The following is a 17,301-nucleotide window of genomic DNA, read 5'->3' as shown; positions in this document are numbered from 1 at the left end:
TGGAGTTGACCATCTATCCATCCAAACTATTGACCATCTGATATATCTGATTTAAATACAATCAGAGCAAAATTTGGCTTCCATATCTATATTTGGACTATATAACAATAAATGTAATATTGGCCAACGTCATTGGCACCATATGATCATATTTGGCTGCACAGCTGCAGGAGTAAATCTGATGAAGAGAAAGAGCTGAGAACTCAGCCACTCTCTCCTCCTCCTCCTCCTCCTCCTCCTCCATCTCTCCTGCCGCTGGTGTCTCCTTCAGGCTGAGGGGAAGATCTGGAGGATCCGGACAGGGCGCAGGCAGGAGAGAAGCCCCTCCCCACATATCATCACACAAGACGATGGTCCTTTTAACTTCATTGTTGCAGGAGAAGCGACGCCCCGCTTTGCCACGGCTGAGGATCAAACACCCCCTCTTGATCAGCACGACCCCCAGTTTTGTTCTCATGGAAATCAGAGCCTGCCTCCCGGCCACACTTTCCGCGCACATGCAAAGTTGAAGCGCATTCCCGGCCGGGACGACACATGATGATGATGTCCTGGAGGAGCTGATCGTTTTCGTCTATCCACTCTCTTTTCTGTGAGTTTCTTTTCGCTCTCGGACCTGTACACTTTTCTTCTCCAACATGCTGGATTTGGCGCAGCGCATTGTGTTCTGCGCGCTGATCGGCTCCGTTTACGCGTCGTGCCCTCAGCGCTGCGAGTGCTCCGAGGCGGCTCACACCGTGAAGTGCGTCTCCAGAGACCTGCGAAGTATTCCGACCGGGATCCCTGGATACACCAGGAATCTGTTCATAACCGGGAATCAGATCAGCCGGATCGGTCCGGAGTCTTTCAAAGGTCTGGAGAATGTGACCAACCTGTCTCTGAGCAATAACAGGTAAGACTCTCCTGCGCCCTTTTCTCATGAGTGTAATAAAAAACAAACATAACAAATGATTTATTTAAGATAGTCTGAAGAACAGTTTGTCTCAGAGGTAACATACTGTTTTTTCAGTCATCAGATAGTCTTCATTGTTCCTGAAACGTAACAGCTGAGCAAATTTCAGGATTTTGGTTATAAGCAGGGTAAGGCAGCAATTACTGACTCTTTTGTCACGGATTCATCTGTCGATTTTCTCAATTAATTGATTAGCTGTTTGATCTTTAAAAATGTTTCTCAGTGTTTCCCAAAGCCCAAAGTGAAATCCTCAAATGTCTTCTGTCCACAATCCAAAGATATTTGGTGGACTGAAGGCAATATTCAGATTTTAGAAGCTGAAATCAGAGAATTTTGACTTTAAAAAAATGACTCTCACCGATTAATCAACTTTCAAACTAGCTGACTAGTTTAATATCTGACAAATAATCAATTTACTCAATTAATCGTTGCAGCTGTAAATGCAGAGTTGAGTCAGATTACTTTGAAATGAAGTCAATTACTACAAATTACGTGAGAATTTGTGCAGCTAGTAACGTAATCAGTTGAATTACAAAACGAAACCTAATAAAAATGCTTTTTGGATTGCTTTAAAATTCATACAGAAAATATTGCACCTCATATTGGAAAAAATAGTTTCCCCAATATTTTTCTTTTTTTTCTTAATAAACATCTCAAAACATTTTCAATGCAAACAAATTGCATTTTTGCATTGAATTCTTTTCCCTCCTGCCAGGTCCCCCACAAAGTGCAGCACTTGTCAAAGAAACCCAGTAAATCGGATGAGTTAATAGAGCAGTCGTTATCATGAATAAAGTTTTTTTTTTTTTTTTTAAATTGCCATATTTTTAAAGATGTAATCAAAATGTAAGTAAGTAGTTACTGACAATGCAACTATAATCCAATTGCACATTTTTCAAATGTAATCTGGGCTGATTATAGTTTTTTTGTAATCTGATTACTTAATACTTGTTATTTGTACTCCATTACTACTAGGATTGTTCTGATACCAGTATCAGAAAATACCTCAGTTAATGCTTAAAATGCTGGTATCAGTATTGGTAAGTATGCAAGGCTATGCAGCGATCTGATACCAGATCATTTATTAACCCTGAAATAGCACCATATACTTTTTTCCCCCCAGGATGGTGAAGTCATGTATGTATTTGTTCATGTTTTACAAAGGGTTTATCCAGAGCCATGGCATACAGGGTTAGTTGTATATAGCTGTTAAAAAAAACCCACTGACATCATAACAGTACTCAGTGTTCGTGGATATGTAAAGTCCAGGTATTGGAATTGGTGTTAGGGAAAAAGTTGCATAGGAACATCTCTAATTACAAACCAGCCCTGTAAATGACACTTTAAACCGGAGCATTGCAGGCTATCAAGTCGGTTTAGTATTGAAATTACAGCCACCTTCAATTTTTTTCAGTTTTGATCTAAACTAAACTAACTTAATGTCTGGAAACATCAGTCCTTTTTCTTTTTCTCTTGTATGTGATTTGAAAGTGACAGTGACATTTTCTGGATCTCCTCTAATCCAGAATTTCCGAGGTGGAATCTCACACCTTCGCTGGACTCCGCAGCCTTCGCTCTCTTGACCTGAGCAACAACCAGCTGGCAGTCATCCACCCTGAGGCGTTCACCGTGCAGAACCAGTCTCTGCGGGAGCTCAACCTGAGCCGAGCCCTCTACAACCACTCGTCTGTGATGGACTTGGCCACTTCTCTCCGCTGGAGCTCCCTGGGGACCCTGCGGGGCCTGGACCTCTCTGACAACAGCCTCATCTACTTACCCTCGCGGATCTTCTCCCACCTGAGCAGCCTGCAGCGCCTCCAGCTGTCTAACAACTCCCTGGTGGCCATCCACAACTCCACCTTCTCCGGATTGGAGCGTCTGGAGGAGCTCGATCTGACCCTCAACTCCCTCAAGACTGTGACCGAGGAGGGCCTGCGAGAGCTGGACTCCCTGCCCAGCGCTGTTCTCTTGTTGGGGGAAAACCCGTTCATTTGCAAGTGCGGGATCGAACCTTTCGCTCTGTGGCTCAACAGATCACAGGGACGCATCAGAGACGCTGAGGGCCTCGTGTGCGCCTTTCCAGCCAGCATGAGGAACACATCCCTGCTTGCTGTGGGCACTTTGACTCTGGGGTGCCACCAGAGGAACGCAGGGGCCGACCTTGCTTTGCAGACATCTTACGTCTTCTTGGGTATAGTCCTGGGCTTCGTAGGCCTCATCTTCCTTTTTGTACTTTATCTCAACCGCAAGGGTATCAAGAAGCGGATCTACGACATGCGGGATGCCTGCAGGGAGGTGTGGGAGGGCTACCACTACCGCTTTGAGATCGACTCCGGCCCCAGGTTATCACAGGTCTCCACGGGTGGGGACATGTGAGTGGACAATCACCCCCCTGGTGTGTTTTCTAATGACTCTTTTCTATTGCATTTATCAGTAGCGAAATGTAAAAATTGTACAGATTTGTCTGTAAATATATACATACAATAGAGTTAATAATTTTTCTGCCTTGTTGATTACTGTGGTGGTTCTCAACCTGGGGGTTGGGACTCCCAGGGTGTTGTGAAATAATTTCTGGTGGTCGCCACATTGCTGTGGAGGATAAAATAAAATATCAGAACCAACCCCTTAAAAATATGTAAAATATAGCTGGCCTCAAGAAATGCAACTTTATTAATGGTTAAAACTTCAAACAAGGATCAAATTACCTTCAGAAACCACCACATTATGAAAAACACAAACCAAACAAAATCTTACATTGTCATTTTGTGATATAAAATAGCAAACTTGACAAACTACTCCATCTAGCACTCGGCATGATGGGAAATGAGGGCCATATTTTAGACTGGGTAATGACTTTTACATTACATCATGTGTACCTGTGATACACTTTCCTTAGAATAGATTTTCTTAAGTGTGTTTGTGAGAGTCAAAGTTTGCGAGTTCTTTTTCATTTCAGCATTTTTGTGCCACGTCATGCTTAACCAATCAACTATAGTCAGTTTTACTAGTTATCATATGGAATGACTACTATGGCTTGATAAGCCATCCAGCTCACGACTTGGGGCAAAAGGATATGGTGTTTCAAGGTGGGTCACCAGAAAAGTCAGACAGTGGCACCATCAACTGAGAAATGCAAGGCACCAGCGTTTCCAACAGAGCCCCAAGCTCCTACCAAGCTTTGGAAATATCACCCAGACTTTCTAAAACATGGATTTTTTTTTGTGAGGGTTGCAAACACCTGATCATTCTGGGTGGCCACGACTCAAAAAGGTTGAGAACCACTGGAAGCATGCACTGCCCATCTTTCCTCATTACATGACTAATATGCTCTTTTAATACACAGTATCTCAGATTTGCTTGTTCTCTAGAGTCAAACGAACATCAGTGTTGTAAAGCGAGTTCATTGATTGACATTTCTTCTGTCCTTGCCTAATCCTTGAGTCCACACAAAAGCAACAGCAAGTGCCTAAAGTCAGCTAGGTATTGTTTCCTAATCAACAGAGATAGGTTATCAAAAGTATTGATACTTTTTTGGTACCACGTTTAAAACCGAAGCTATAAAGCGATAAAAAGACCTCAGTTCAGTTCAGTCTTTATTTTCCTGCCTGAACTTTGCGTTTCTGTATTGCAAAACCTAACAGTGTTCCTGTTTTGTGTGCCTAGGACTCGTTTTTTCTTTTTGCAGTCATATCGAAAGAGGTATCAAGTGTCATTTTCTTATACTAGTCCTGTGTTGAAATTGCGAATTCTGGTATCATGACAGCTCTACAACAGACTGATCTGAACTGAACTCCTTTCAACATGGCACGTATTCATTCATTGTTCTGTCAGTTGGTCTTTATATTTTGCTTGGTGAAAAAGCAACAAAATGCTGTAATAAAATCCTGACACTACAAAAACAAACCTCTGGGAATTGAAAGCACAATCACTCATTCATCTTTGAACCATTTCAAGCCCTTTGGTCCCTCCGTCCTTCAGCCCCCAGGGTGCCGCAGAGGAATTAAGCCTCCAAAGCTTTTCCAAAGCTCCTCTAAAATCACCACTCCGCTCCTCTCTGGCTGTAGGATTGGAAGAGGGGGGACAATTCAGTGCAGACCAGCGGAAATCTCTTAGCCCCCTCATTTTTTTTCTTCCTTTTTTTTTCTTCAAACATTGCTTTGTTTCAACTCCATGAGTTTTATTGTCAAAATGATGAGAACCAGTCCCGGGCTGAGGCCGCTGAAAGCAATCTCCCCTCCCTCCTGAAAGACAACAGCCGCTCTGGAGGCTCTTTGAAGGAAAAGTCTGGCTCAATGTTTTTTCTGTTTAGGGGATTTTTTCCAATGATAAGATACAGATGATTCTGAAACACCAGCTACATTGTTTCATTCAGCAGTTTGCTCTGACCAGTTAACGTCCTTTTGGTTTTTCTCTCTGTTTTATGTGTTTACAATTAGTTATGCTAAGAAAAATGTCTTTTTAGTGGAAGCTGTGTTCTAAGAGCATTTCCTTAAAGGGTAACTGGTATTTTTCAACTTGGACCCTATTTTCTCACGTTTTTGTGTTGAAGTGACTAATAGGGACAGGTATTTTAGAAACTGGTCCAGTATTGAAGGAGAACTGGCAGAAGTGAAACTAAAGCTGCGTTTCCACACAAAGTATCTATAACTTTTAGTCCTAGGAACTACTTTTCAAGGAACTAAAAGGTTCCTTCAGCCTGTTCTTTCCACCCAGATCTAAAGACAACGCAGAGATTAGGCAAACAAATCCATTGACATATGAAAAAGTAACAGCTGTTTTTACACAACACAATTTTATAACAAGGACACATCATTATATCATTATTATAATGAAGCCAGGACTTTGTTGTAGGTCCAACTGTTGTGCGTCCTCTTCTGTAATTCTGTTGATGTGTTGAAGCACAATGAACAAAAAACTAGTTTGTGGCTGCAGATTTTTAAAAATGGCGGCTAAAATGAAGTGTTGCAAGTACTTAACCAATCAGAAATGTTCAGATTTGCAAGCCCCTACCCCAAAGTTCATGTACTTTTGGAAAGGGAGGGGACAAATAACTTTTTAGGGGGTAAAATAATATATCCTGGTTCCTGCAGTGGGAACACACTGAGTTCCTCAAAGGTTCCTAGTCCCTGGGGAAAGTTCCCATAATGGAAACGCGGCTTAAGCTACAAGGTAATTCACAACTGCGAACATCATCACGGCCAAAAAAGTGCTTGTCTTTGCCACTGACAGAATCAGATTGTTATTTTAAGTGTCTGACAACATTATGGAATGAATCACTTTTTGAAGAGTAAGATACATTTCATTGCTTTTGTCAAAATAATCAGACTCCCTTTGGAGAAACTTTAATCTTGAGCTTCATTTAAGATTTACTGAAGCTCAGCTTTCCACAGCTCCAACAATCACCAACCCTGGTTTGGTTGAAATAAACCCTTAATTCACCACGCTGGATGTTTAATTTTGTTTCTGTTGAGTTTGAATGAAGACAAAGTTGTTAAAATTTCAGTTTTGCAAAGAGAGTCTGGTTTATTTGGTGAGAGAACAGTTCTTCCTGGTTAAACAAAAAGTTAGTCTTTAAAAAGGTTTATCTTTGTAGGGATCATTTCCATAATGTTGGCAGACACTTAGAAGAATAATCTGAGCCTGTCAGTAGCAAAACAAGAACTTTTAGTGGACGTACTTTGTGCGCAGTTGCCTCGTGAGATTACATTGTAGTTTAGTTTACCCAGCTGCAATGCTCTCCCTCAATACTGGACTGATTTCAAACATTCTTGTCCCCATTAGTCACTTAGACACAAAAACATGGGAAAATAGGTCATAAAATAGTTTACCATTAAATAACACTAAAATCCTGAGGTGTATGTCAATAAATGTATTTCTCAGTCAAATTCCAAGCCTCATTTCACGTGCATGTTGAAAGTGAATCAAATTATAACCTGCATGTATCCAAAACAAGACATGATAGCCTTCTTTTCTCAAATGTCACCCTGTTCTTCTACATGACAAAAGCGACCCTCTGTGGCCTCTTGATGCTACAAAGTGAGACTAACACAGACAGAGAGGGGGGTGGTGGCAAGATGCTATTCCTCAAAGTGTTTATTGCCCAAATTGCTAGCTATCAAGGTATTTGAATGGGGGGAAAGCAGGCCTGAAGTTAAATGAAACAGCCTCCCATTGTTCGAAGCCAAAGTAGCATCTTCACTCCAATCAAGATGTTCTCTAAACTCCTCTGATAGCCATGTTTGTTATAACACAGAGCCATTTTACTGCATGTGTAGTAACAAAACAAAGCTTGAGAGAGTCACGATGTCTGTATGCTCATTCAGCACAAATGTAATCTTGTGCGATATGAAAACAGCAGAAATGAATGTGTTCATAATGTTAGGAAACTCGAGGTATCATTTCTCCGAGGTGCAGAACCACATTAAGCCGGGCATTTACTCGCTGAGGGGAAAACAATTGAGGCCCGTACACTGACACAAAGGGTGGCTCGGATTGCGAGACGCCTCAAATAAGCTTTGTTTTCCAGTGCAGAAAGATGCCTTGTGATACTCATTCTCTTTCTGTCTTCACAGACACCCATTATGCCGCCGCCTAATAGGATTCACTCATGATGACAAAGTTGAGCGCTCTGATCCAGCTATTGTTAAAGTGTCATCATTCTTAATAATTGCCTGTGGGAGAAAATCCCAAGGGAAGGTTTCATTTGCTATTACACAACGTGTCACAACCGGGGCACCACGCCGACCACGGGTTATTGGTGTCAGTTGGCGGAGCTGAGAGAAGAAAGATTTCCCCCTGCATGTCATTACTTCCGTTTTCGCTCATTAAAGTGTGGATTAGGAGCTGTTCCCTTTTTGTCTTTTTATGAGTCTGCCTGCTTGAAAAATATATGGTCTGTTTGCTATAGGCTGTGCAAGACTGTCTCAGCAGGAATGCAATGAAAAGAGAGGAACCCTACAAATACATCCAGACGTTCTACATTACTCCCAGTGCAAAAGAGAGGCTTGTTAAAAAGAGAAAAATTGTTCCAATTACAGCGTTCTTCCAGGCTGTATGTTGCACATATCTGATTAAAAGATCATGTCTTCATTTCAACTCTACTTGCCATGTCTTGTATTCCCACAAGTCATTTGTTACAGCACTGAGGTTTCTTTTGAGGAAGCAGTTTAAAAAACTTTAACAGCTTTATGTTGCTGTATGTGCAGCGTGTGGTTAAATACATATTTCAAGTATTTCTTTTCAGCGTTCCTCTGGAGCACAGCAGCCTTTTTTATTTTATATGCCTCCTGTCTCTGGGAACATCTTGGCGCCATTACATGGGTTTAATGGCCATGATAGGGAATATGCCTTAAAAGTGAACACCACATCTGTGAGGAATTGAACATGTTAAAAAGAGACCACAACAGTCAGCAGCATGACGACAGAGACAAAGTGGCATCTACCCCCCTCCACTGGCACGGTATGACAAACACAGCTGTCTCCCTCTCAACCCAGGACACATGTCATCATTTACATTCAGACTCAGGGACTAACAGATTACATGTAATGGGATTACGTAATTAAGATACAAAAAAGGTAACTGTATTCAATTACAGTTACAAAAAAATGACAATCAGATTACAGTAACATTTAGTAAAAATGGGGATTATTAGCAAGATTACAACTGAAACCAACTAATCTGACAGTTGCCAATCCATTATCCCTCTGAAAAAAAAAGAAGCTTTCCCTAAGTGGAAATTTCGCCATTATCTTATTTCAGTGTCTTCTTCTTAAAGAAACATTTACAGGTAAGACCAAATGCTAACTTTAGCTACATAGACCAAATGTTAATGTTAGCTGAACAGACCAAACACCAGCTTTAACTACACAGACCAACTGCTAATGTCAACTTCACAAAACAACTGCTAACATTACCTTCACAGACATACTGCTAATGTTAGCTGCACAGAACAAATGCTAACTGTAGTTACACAGACAAACACTAACTTTAGCTACATAGACCAACCGCTAAAGTCAGCTACGCAGACCAAATGCCAACTTTAGCCACACAGACCAACCACTGACATAAGCTACACAGACATACCGCTAATGTTAGCCACACAGACCAAATGCTAATGTTAGCTACACAGACCAACCATTAATGTTATCTAAACAGACCAAACACTAACTTTAACTACACAGACCAACCGCTAATGTTAGCTACACAAAACAACTGCTAACGTTACCTACACAGACATACCGCTAACATTAGCTGCACAGACCAAATGCTAACACTAGCTACACAGAACAGCTGCTCACATTAGCTACACAGACTAAATGCTAACTTTAGCTACACAGACCAACCGTTAATGCTAGCCACACAGACCAAACACTAACTTTGGTGACACAGACATACTGCTAACTTTAGCGGTAATCCAAAAGTAATGGAAAGTACTTAAGTTACATTACTTTAATATTGTGATACTTGGAATAGGTTATTGACTACATTTTTCAACAGGTAATCTGTAATTCTATCGGAATACATTTTTTAAGTAAACCTCCCAACCCTGTTTACATTCCCCATGACCAAATACCACACAGTCATCTTACACTCTGCTTTATTCATTTAAAACCAAACCTTGCACAGGACAGTGAAACAATATCTTCTTTTTCCCTCTTTTAACAATGAACTTATCTGAGATCAATGAATTCATTCGCCCAGCTTCTCGTATGCCATCTATTCATCATATCTAACCGGTCTGGTCAGTGAGGGTGGCGACCGAACCGCAGAAGTGGTTCCAGTGGGGTATTACCCATTGTTCTGCTGCTCACTTGATCAATGTGACTAATTGAGTTTGCCCCTGCTCGCTTGTTTGGATGCAGGCAAGGAGGAGTTGGTTCAGCTGGCCCAACTACCCATTAAAGCCAGCCAGCCCCACATTTATCACTTCATGACGGCTGCAGCTGACAAGCACTTGAACGCACAGAGAGCACAGTGTGTGCACACACTTATACCTGAATCAATGTATTTGTTCAAACTGTATTCAGGTAATCTCTTATTTTTGATATCACATCAGTGTTCTCTAGGACCGATAAATCTTTGAGTAATTTAATCAGTACAATATATGTATGGACAGACTCTAAAAATAGTCCATAATGTCCCTTCACTTCCAACGCTTTTTTTCCCAGGCAGCCAATCACACATTAGAAGCTTGATCTGCCTGTGTCCATCTTTATGTCACACAGAAACTATCATAACAGACAGAAAAGCTCATTTGTGGGAGTGGATCAGCCAGACACTGACTGTTGCTGGTGAGTATTACCTAGGTAACGTCAATCATAATGACAAACCCACAAGCAGCACTTTTTACTGTCATGGCACATACGCTTCATCCCAGCTAATATTTGCAACATTGTCTAGCCAGCTTCCACTGTCTGAGAGGAAGCTAGTTAGCCCTGGTTGCTAGTTTTGACTCTTCAATTGGAAACTGCAGTACAACCATAATAACTGTGTAATGGATCCTCCATAAAGTTCGGTGTTGTAGAGAAAAAGTTCATAAATCATTAATGGTAGGCTACATGAATAACGCAACGTCAGATTGTTAAAAATGGGGGGTGGGGGGGGCTTGTATCAGTTGTTGGCTGTTCAGGGCCATGACATGTTTCACAAAGATGTGCATTAAAGGTGTCGTACAAATCATCTGCACTAAATCTTCAAACTGAACTGACTATAATGAATCATCAGCCTAGTATTACAGCAGATCGTGAAACAGTCACAAAATGTAATCGATAGATTTGTATACATGTACACGAATTGTCCGTTTTGTGACAGGCAACACGACTTTCAAAGTAACAAGGGTGAATGTAGCGTTAATAGCAATTAAGTCCATCTAGGGAGGGTCAACAGACTTTCACAAAGGACACTGTGGGGTTCTGTTGCTGTGTGAGGCAGTGGATGTTGATTGTTTTATGAAAGTAGTAAACCGTTATCATTTTCTAAACCTAACCATGTAGTTTTGGTGCCTAAACCTTCCTAAACTGCTTTATTATCAGGTCATGTGATCTCTTACATGTTTGGTGCATGCATATGTGCATAACCAACAGACCTAAAGCTTGTCCTCAGCTAATCTCACATACTACTGGACCAATCTGCCTAATATTTTTTGTGCACATTCATGAGAGTGGGCTAAAGGTCCTCTGTGATTCACAATTTTTGAAAAACCTTTTTTTTAATAGCTCCATGATAGCAACAGCCATGGCCAGAGGCTTTATGTTTTTTGGATCATCCCATTTTTGTGGAGGACAACTTGAGAGAAGTTCTTCAAATTTGGTGCAAACATCCACTTGCACTCAAGCGTGATCTTGATGGTCAAAGGTCAGTGGTCACTGCAGATTCACAAAACATGTTTATGGCAATAGCACAAGAATTTTTGACACTGATGAAGACAAAATTTCAAGCAAGTACCTAATAGGATACTAGCCATACTGGAGAGAAACTGCTTGCATGTAATTAAATTACAAATGGATGTAACTGTAATCCATTACAGTTACTAGGAGTTACATCCATTTGTCTTTTCTTTTATTGGGTTGCCTGGTGGAGACCTGCAATCTACTGAGTGAGCGCTTCTAGTTTTGAAAGTGTAGCCACTGTCACATATTTATTATTACTAAATAATAACAGTGGATGATTCATTAGTTTGACAGTCAGGCTGAGTGCCATGACATAAGTGGAAAAATCATGTTCACATACACAAATGTGCACACAACGCTGCCCTGAGACTCATTATTGTCACTTCTCAAACCAGCAGCTTTTCGCTCTCCCCTCGCTGGTGACTAAGAGCACCGTTGTAAGCTCAGCCATAATTATTTCCTTCCTTGTTAGAAGTTTACTGAAAGACGGCAAAAGCCAAGGAAACGTTAACAGTTTGAAGCAGCAAACAACTGAGTTTAGGCCTACAGCTGAACTGAAGACAGTCAGAATTGATGCCAAACATCATGGTGGCATGAACAGTGATGCGTTTATTTACTCCTGTATGTACTGAAGTACATTTGAACAGTGATGAGGTTGTCAATATAGTCAGAAGCTTTGAATTGAACTGAATGAAACTATTTTAATCAGCAAAGTTCTTTATATTTTCCACCTCTGTGCTGCTGAAGTTTGACAGCACATCTCTAGGCAACACCAACCCTAAAATGTCAACCGCTGTCATGGGAAATGTCCACCAAGAGGGCTGTTTCCTGTTATGTCCAAACCCAGTTTATCCTCTTTTGTAAAACGGAGAATTCTGCACAATTGCTGCAGTGTCATTATAATTCAAATTTCATGAGAAAAAAGGAGAATTTTAATTTCAACTCGACTTTAACCAAACTCACACTACAAATGGACTTGATTTGCATTTAATCTATCAGTTCCACTTGAGTATGTTCACCACAGAGTTTGTACAACATGTATGTGTTCACATGTCATAATGGGATTCTTTATGCTCTTGAAATTTAAACAAAAACCTCTTGGTGCAGAACCGCAATGGATCCCCAGACTCGCGGAAAATGAGAAACAAATGCTCCCAACAAAGTCCTGTCCCATATGAAAGACAGGCTCATGTAAAGCACTCCACCGCAACAATGCAGCCTCCCTCTGAAGTCTTCATGACCGTGTCTCCATTGATCTCCGAATTGACTACAACTGTAAACGGAGGAACAGCACGGCTCCGCCAGGGTTTATATCACCCCCCCTCACCTCCGCCCTCCTCTGGGCCTCAGAGCAGAGACAGAACAGGGTCCTGAAGCCTTGTTGCTGGCTCCACTGTCCTCCAGCTGGCCACGAAGCCGTCTCTCTATCCATGCGGCTTGTCAGAAGTTTTGTTTTCTTGTTGCTGTGGTTGTTTAGAGGAGGATGGGGTTAGGGAGTTTTCAATTAGAGAGACATACTGTGTTTCCCCGTGTCCCATCCTGCACAGTTTTCTCAAACTACATCATGTGCTGAGACATGAAGAAAAGATAGGACTTCTGCTGCAAAGAGACCAACACAGTATGAAGATGAATGATTCCCTATGATTCATTAAAGAGTCTCTCCTCTGCTCCTCTCACAGAAAAGGAATAAGGCCTGTGTTGCTGGTTGATTATAAATGGCCTTGACCTGTTTTAAAGAAAGGACGAGATACCCACAACTCCTGCACTACTTCATCATCCGCTTTACGCATCAATGAGTTGGGCTGGAATTGAGCAGGGAGCTGGGCAAATACAATAGTCCAGCTGGAAACAAGTCATTTAAAGACACTTGGGATCCCCTTCAGTAGACCCACAGTGGTTCTTGTACAATGACTTCATTTATTGCTGGCTGTGGTTATTCTTCCACTTCTTTTTCAAGTTACAGTAGATATACAGCTAGATTTCATGAAAATATTGAAGCTGCAGTAATCAATATTTTTATATGAACAATAGATCAACTGCATGTAATTACACAAAGTGCACATAGCAATGAACCCACGGAGAATTATCAACCAACAGTTCCCCTTTGCTATACAGAGAATTTGAACACAGCACTATGTCTGTGTGGATGGGTCTTAATCAGGCTTGCACATCTGGAAACTGCAATTTTACTCCATTCTTCTTTGCAAAACTGCTCAAGCTCTGTCAGGTTGCACAGGATCAACTGTGAACGGCCCTTTTCAAGTCCAGCCACAAATGCTCTATAGGATTGAGGTCTGGTCTTTGACTTGGCCGCTCCAAAACATTCACTTTGTTGTCTTTGCTGTGTGTTTCGGGTCATTGTCTTGCTGGAAAATAAATCTCCCAAGTTGTAGTTCACTTGCAGACTGAATCAGATTGTCCTCCAGGATTTCCCTTTATTTTTATTTTACCCTCTACCTCGACAAGCCTTCCAGGGCCTGCTGCTGACAAGCATCCCCACATCATGATGCAACCACCACTGTGCTTCACAGTGTGGATGGTGTGTTTGTGATGATGTGCCAAACATAGTGTCTAGTCTGGTGGCCAAAAAGCTCCATTTTGGTCTCATCAGACCAAAGAACCTTCTTCCACTTGACCATGGAGTTTCTTCAACAGTGGTTTTCTCTTTGCCACTCTCCCATAAAGCTTTGACTGGAGAAGAACCCAGGCAACAGTTGTTGTATGCAGAGTTTCTCCAATCTCAGCTGCTGAAGCTTTTAACTCCTTCAGAGTCGTCACAGGTGTCTTGGTGTCCTCCCTCACTAGTCTCCTTCTTGCACCGTCACTCAGTTTGTGATGACGGCCTGCACTAGTCACATTTATACATTTAACTGAACTCCAGGGGATGTTCACTGACTTGGATATATTTTTGTATCCATCCCCTGATTTATACTTTTCAATAACCTTTTCTCAGAGTTGCTTGAAGTGTTCTTTTGTCTTTATGGTGTAACTGTCGTCAGGAATACTGATGAACCAGTGACCAGACCTTCCACACACAGGTGTCTTTATACTACACTCACCTGAGACACGTTCACTGCACTCTTTCACTAATTGTGAAACTACAAGCACCAACTGGCTGGATCTATGTAATCCATGTATGTTTGTAATTTTTTTGGTCAAAAATGCCAAATTATATTGACCATGATTCCATTTATAAAAGAGGAAAGCATCCAAGGAGGTGAATACATTTTATAGGTTTATAGGATGTTCTACACACTTGAAAGGGGAGATGTGTGTATAATAAATAAGGCCACCAGTAAATGCCACTAAATACACACTGGTCCTTTAAGATATACACAAGATCTCATATCTCAGAGGATAAGGTGACGGTGAAGACCTGAACACACGCTGTATTCACAGAACCATCACTGTCTGCATTAGAAAAGAACACCGTTAAACAAGGCGAGATTCCTGCAGTTAGTGTGTTTGGGTTAATTGTACAGTTTATCAGTTGTTCTGTACTATACTGTTATTCATTGCATATATTTAATATATGCAGTGAATATGTGTTTATATTTAATATCTATAAAGTATGTCATTCAGTCAGAGTTTAATCAAAAAGGGGTCCTTTAAGGGAAAGGACACAAGGAAAGGTTAAGAACCACTGAGTTAGCGATTAGCTTTTGAATGTAGTGGAGCATCTAAAGAACCATGGAAATATTTTCCACACCAGAGCTAGAAGGAAACTGAATACTGGACATGCCATGTGGACAGAAACACTACCACAAATCAGTGCCAGTGTTGCTTTAACATGTTAGCATAGGTTTTTCAGCTTGCAGTGGGGTTCCATCCCAAACTTGCAAAAAAAGATAATGCAGTTTTTAACAACAGCTTTTTTTTGTATCTTTGGCCTTTACTCCTATCAGCAATAACAACTCTTTTACTCATCAAATTAATTGTTGAGATTTGGGGAGGCAGTATCACTTTAAAAAGGACATAAGAAACATGAAGAGTCATTTGATTTTTTTTTTTTATAAACCACTAGGCTAACATATTTGGTAGAGATGGTTTTGGTGTTTTCACAGTTTACAGACTGATGTGACAGTTCTTCACAGTGAGGGTTTACTTCTTACATTAAAGGAATAGTTCACCCGAAAAGGAAAATTCAATCATTATCTACTAGCCTCATGCCGACTGAAAGCCAGATTGTTTTTTTAGTCCACAAAACACTGCTGGAGTTTCACAGGAAAACAGTGTTGCAGAATCTCCTGAAGTGAATGGTGACCAGTTTTCAACCGTAGAAAACAAATTGAAAAATAAAAAATAAAAACTTAAAGTGTCTCCATACTGTGCATCTGGTGTTGTCCAAGTCTCCTGAGGCCTTGACATGCTGTTCACGTCACACACCTAGTTCAGACTTTTTGCACACGGACATGAACATGGCTCTAAGCTAAGGATCCATAATGAAGGTGTAGTTGAAAAATGTGGTTCAAATGTTGTCTTTCAGGTCAACTTGGCATGTTGGAGATTTAGGAGACATGGATTATAGCAGACAAGCAGTATGGAGGCATTTTATACTTTTTTTTTCAGTTGTTTTTTGTTTGAAAACTGGTCACCATTCATTTTAATTGTCTGGGAGATTCTGCAACACTTCATTTTTGGGTGAACTATCCCTTAAAGTTGTACTCACTTTCAGTTTAACCTCCAGACAAAGTGATTTAAATTAACTGTTGGCGTTGTTGTAATGATTAAGAAGTGGGGATGCATCGGTCTGATACTGTCCTCACATACTTGTACTCGTACTCATAAAAGTACTCTGATACCCCACACCTGATACCACGTCATGAAGAGTAGCAACACAAACAGACATGTAAAGAGTTGATGCAGAGTTCAAGCAGTTTGTTTCTGCTTACCTTCGTTTCTTGGTCGCGTCGTCATCATCAGCGAGAGACTCGTTGTCCTCAACATCATCCACTAATGTCCGCAGCGACTTTGGAAACTGTCCGCAAAATTCCAGTTAAGTCCAAATGTACAGAGTCCACCTGTAGACCGCAGCCAGCCGCTGTCCAATAAATCCTGGCGGGTCTAATTAATCCCAAGACGAAGAAGAAGAAAAACGCCGCTGCCACCAGTCTGTAACCCTCTTTTCTTTGTAATAAGCTGCTACAACTTCTCTTTGTGTATGTATTCTTCACCAAAACGGCCTGACAGCACAGGACACACAACTTCACTCTGGGTTTCACAGCAGGGTCAACAAACCTGCTGCACACGGCACCACACTCATACCTGTCCCCCCGAAACAACGACAGGTAGGAACTAATGAACTCTTAGACAAGAGAGACGAAGAAGAAACTTAAAAACATGCTAGAATTTCATGTAAAGTAGGTATATTGTCCAAAAAACTAATTATAATAAAAAGAATAAGAAGTGTAAAAAAACTAGTTTAAAATTTGTGGTAATGAGTGACAACTTGACTAAAAGGGTGCAGCACAGAATTTGGTGTTCATTTTATATTTCATGGTTAAAACGGTCAAACCACATCACAGTTTTGACCCGGAAAGACAACAGGTGTGACTATTTGCTGCCATTAAAAAGTTTTACATTGTTTCAACACAGTTTCCTGAATAACTTTGACATATTCCAGTCTGTGATAATTGATCAGTTTATGTGCCTCAGATCATAACCATAGTCAAAATAATCAGAATTTCTGCTTTTTTTTTTTAACTCAAAAATGAAGTTTAATTTTATATAGATTCCATCTATTATACCATACATTACAAAAATAAATGTCAAATATATGTTGATGTGTTGGAAACAAGGTGACTAAAAGAGTGCAACACAGAATTTGATGATCATTTTATATTTTATGCTTTATAAACAGTCAAATCAGACTAAGGAGGATAAAAGGTGCATAGTAAATGGGAAGACAATATGAGCGTTAAATACTACACATGTAAATGTGTCATTAAAATACTAGTTAAAAT

The 17,301-nt window shown here is 40.7% G+C and overlaps 1 protein-coding gene across 1 annotated transcript; it reads left to right on the top strand.

The window, feature by feature from the left end:
* The first annotated feature begins 256 nt into the window (after nucleotides 1-256).
* tpbg1b (trophoblast glycoprotein 1b) lies at nucleotides 257-6,244 on the top strand. Its single transcript, XM_084738673.1, has 2 exons — nucleotides 257-889; nucleotides 2,476-6,244. Exons 1-2 carry the CDS (start codon nucleotides 636-638, stop codon nucleotides 3,323-3,325), a joined length of 1,104 nt encoding a protein of 367 aa, XP_084594799.1. The 5' UTR covers nucleotides 257-635; the 3' UTR covers nucleotides 3,326-6,244.
* The last annotated feature ends 11,057 nt before the right edge of the window (nucleotides 6,245-17,301 follow it).

Source organism: Lutjanus erythropterus, chromosome 16 (assembly GCF_056507025.1).
Source record: "Lutjanus erythropterus isolate fLutEry1 chromosome 16, fLutEry1.hap2, whole genome shotgun sequence".
In the NCBI taxonomy this organism is placed as follows: domain Eukaryota; kingdom Metazoa; phylum Chordata; class Actinopteri; order Lutjaniformes; family Lutjanidae; genus Lutjanus; species Lutjanus erythropterus.
This window is presented reverse-complemented; position numbering and strand designations above follow the sequence as displayed.

What these genes read in the sequence shown, in the direction of transcription:
- tpbg1b (XM_084738673.1), top strand. Translation starts at nt 636, where the DNA reads ATGCTGGATTTGGCGCAGCGCATTGTGTTCTGCGCGCTGATCGGCTCC. An exon ending in CTGTCTCTGAGCAATAACAG is followed by an intron (nt 890 to 2,475) that starts GTAAGACTCTCC and finishes CCTCTAATCCAG; the next exon opens with AATTTCCGAGGTGGAATCTC.